Genomic DNA, 2,620 nt, shown 5'->3' on the forward strand with positions numbered 1-2,620 from the left:
CTTTCTTATTAAGGAAAAGAATGATTGAAGTGTCTGTAAACCATTTGTTATTACAAATGCTGTCAAAGAGTTTCATGCTTTCATGCATTCGGTTCTAAAAAAGAAACAAAGGATGACAGGTCAGTAACAAACAGTAAAAGTGAATTAATGTAATGAAAAAACATACCAAGTTTTAAAGCACTGAATGGCATTCATGGAAAAATGTCAGACACTAATAACATGAAAGCTGAGTGAGTCCTCATTTTTACAATTCTTGGAGGTGAGGAGGGAAGAAGGGCAGGCTGACAAGAAGATGTACTCAACACAGCTATCACATCTCTTTAACAGTAATAAGGCATAGATCAGTATTTTGAAAATCTAATCTCACTAACAAGGAGAAAAATTAAGGATATTAAGTTTTGGTTCAATGAGCAAATAAATGCACACGGTCTTCTTAAGAGTTATTTTCCATTTCCTGGCTGCACTTGCCGGGCTTTTTTTTTATCAGAAACTCCAACATACCATCTCTTCATCCTCAGCCAGAACAAGGTCATAATCACTGAGGGCCACACAGAAGATAATTGCTGTCACTCCCTCAAAACAGTGAATCCACTTCTTTCGTTCTGATCTTTGGCCACCCACATCAAACATCCTGAGTAAGGGGAAAGAAAGCACAAATTCAGTAGGTCACAGATATACCTCTCCCTAAATTGAAATGATTAGGAAATTTCCCATTATTACACATTTAAAACCTCATTTATAATAGAAAAGACAAACAAGGAGCAGATAAAATGTTGTCAAAATAATTATCTGCAGCTAAAAATAAAAGAGAACATGAGAAAATAAAATTTAGAAATAATGTAAATTCTCATTTTAGATGGGTGGTTGAGCCTCCTCCCTATAAGCTTGTATCAAATGTGCCAAAAGTCAGCAGAATAAGCACGGAAATGGATTAAAGGAAGGCGGGGGGAAAAAGATAGGAAAAATAAAGAGCTAAATAATATAGCTCAAGATAATAACAATAATAATAACTAATATTTATTGAGTGTTTACCATGGTGCCAGACAGTATGCTAATCATCTTAAAAACATTAAATCATTTGGTCCTTATAACACTCCTATCAGTACTATTATTATTATCATCCCCATTATACAGATGAAGAAACTGAGACACACTCAATGTTAAATTACTAACAAATGGAAACTGGGGATCTAAACCCAGGCATTCTAATTCCAGCACTCATGCTCTTATCCATGATACTACTCTGCCTCTCAAAATGGTCTGCCTCTAAATCCCCAACTTGTTCTATAAATTCTCCCTATTGATTCAAAAGTTTGTTTTCTTAACTTTAAGGGAAAAATATTTTAGAGATTAATTGTGAAAAAAATAAATAAATTATATTTTACAGGAGGATTCTAAGAAGCCAGTATCTTAAAAAAACAAACAAAAAAACCCTTAATCAATATTTCCAAACTCCCAGTCTTACGTAAACCTAATTAATAATAACAAAACTTCAACTGTTCACACACTTTTATTTCCACTTCAGATTAGTTTTAGTCCACTACTCTCTTCTAGGGGGCTTACTTGAGTCAACTGCTGAACTTCTGTCAACAGTGTTCTCATCCACCTCCTATAACTAAAAAGAACACCTAGAACACCTGCACTGCTTTATCTTTTAGCAGTTACTTAGTGTGATGTGGTATCCATGCAAATGGTTGGATATACTTTTTTTTTTTTTTTTTTTTGTTTGACACAGTCTCACTCTGTTGCCTGGGCTAGAGTGCCGTGGCGTCAGCCTAGCTCACAGCAACCTCAAACTCCTGGGCTTAAGCAATCCTCCTGCCTCAGCCTCCCAAGTAGCTGGGACTATAGGCATGCGCCACCACGCCTGGCTAATTTTTTCCATATATTTTTAGTTGTCCGGCTTTCTTTCTATTTTTAGTAGAGACGGGGTCTCGCTGATGCTCAGGCTGGTTTCGAACTCCTGAGCTCAAACAATCCACCCGCCTCGGCCTCCCAGAGTGCTAGGATTACAGGCGTGAGCCACCGCGCCCGGCCCATTTTCATGTTTTAATTACTGATGATCTCAAATCAATACATCAAACCCCAACCTCTCCTCAAGCTCCAAGGCCACAAATAACTGCCTATTAAATATTATGTAAATGTTCCACAGATACTTCAAAATCAACATTCCTAAATATGAATTCAGATCACAGCACCAATATCCAAGAGAGAAATCTGGGAGTACTTTTGACTCTTCCCACTTCCTTACCTTGCTACACCCTTTCACTTTATTATAGAAAGTATTTACAGTGTCTCAGCTAACAATAGTTACTCTTCCCTGGAAATACCTGGTTCTGATCTATGTTTCACAGCGGGACAGCCCTGGTTGTCATGTTTGTGCCCCTGACCTCAACTGATTGGCCTACAGATTTTTGTCACACTTAACCATGGCCAGAAACTTTCTCCTAGGCATTTGAAACTGGGACCAAGCAATTATAGTCTAGCCTGGTTTTTTTTTAACAGAGAAGACACAAAAACTGTGTCAAAGCCATCTTTTACCACATAAACTGAATAGCAGAGAAAGTTAGTAAGGAGAGAAAGAAGAATAAAAAAGATATATAGGCCAGGCGTGGTGGCT

The 2,620-nt window shown here is 37.4% G+C and overlaps 1 protein-coding gene across 1 annotated transcript in view; it reads right to left on the reverse strand.

The window, feature by feature from the left end:
* The window catches only part of GNAI3 (guanine nucleotide binding protein (G protein), alpha inhibiting activity polypeptide 3), a 70,003-nt gene that overhangs the window by 16,014 nt on the left and 51,369 nt on the right, over positions 1–2,620 (reverse strand). Inside the window, exons 4-5 of the mRNA XM_012648493.1 lie at positions 502–633; positions 34–94 (exon numbers count right to left, since the gene is read on the reverse strand). Of these exons, the coding sequence (XP_012503947.1) occupies positions 34–94; positions 502–633 (193 nt within the window). The remainder of the gene's footprint in view (positions 1–33; positions 95–501; positions 634–2,620) is intronic.

The sequence above is a fragment of the Propithecus coquereli genome, unplaced genomic scaffold (assembly GCF_000956105.1).
Source record: "Propithecus coquereli isolate 6110/MARCELLA unplaced genomic scaffold, Pcoq_1.0 Scaffold289, whole genome shotgun sequence".
NCBI lineage: Eukaryota > Metazoa > Chordata > Mammalia > Primates > Indriidae > Propithecus > Propithecus coquereli.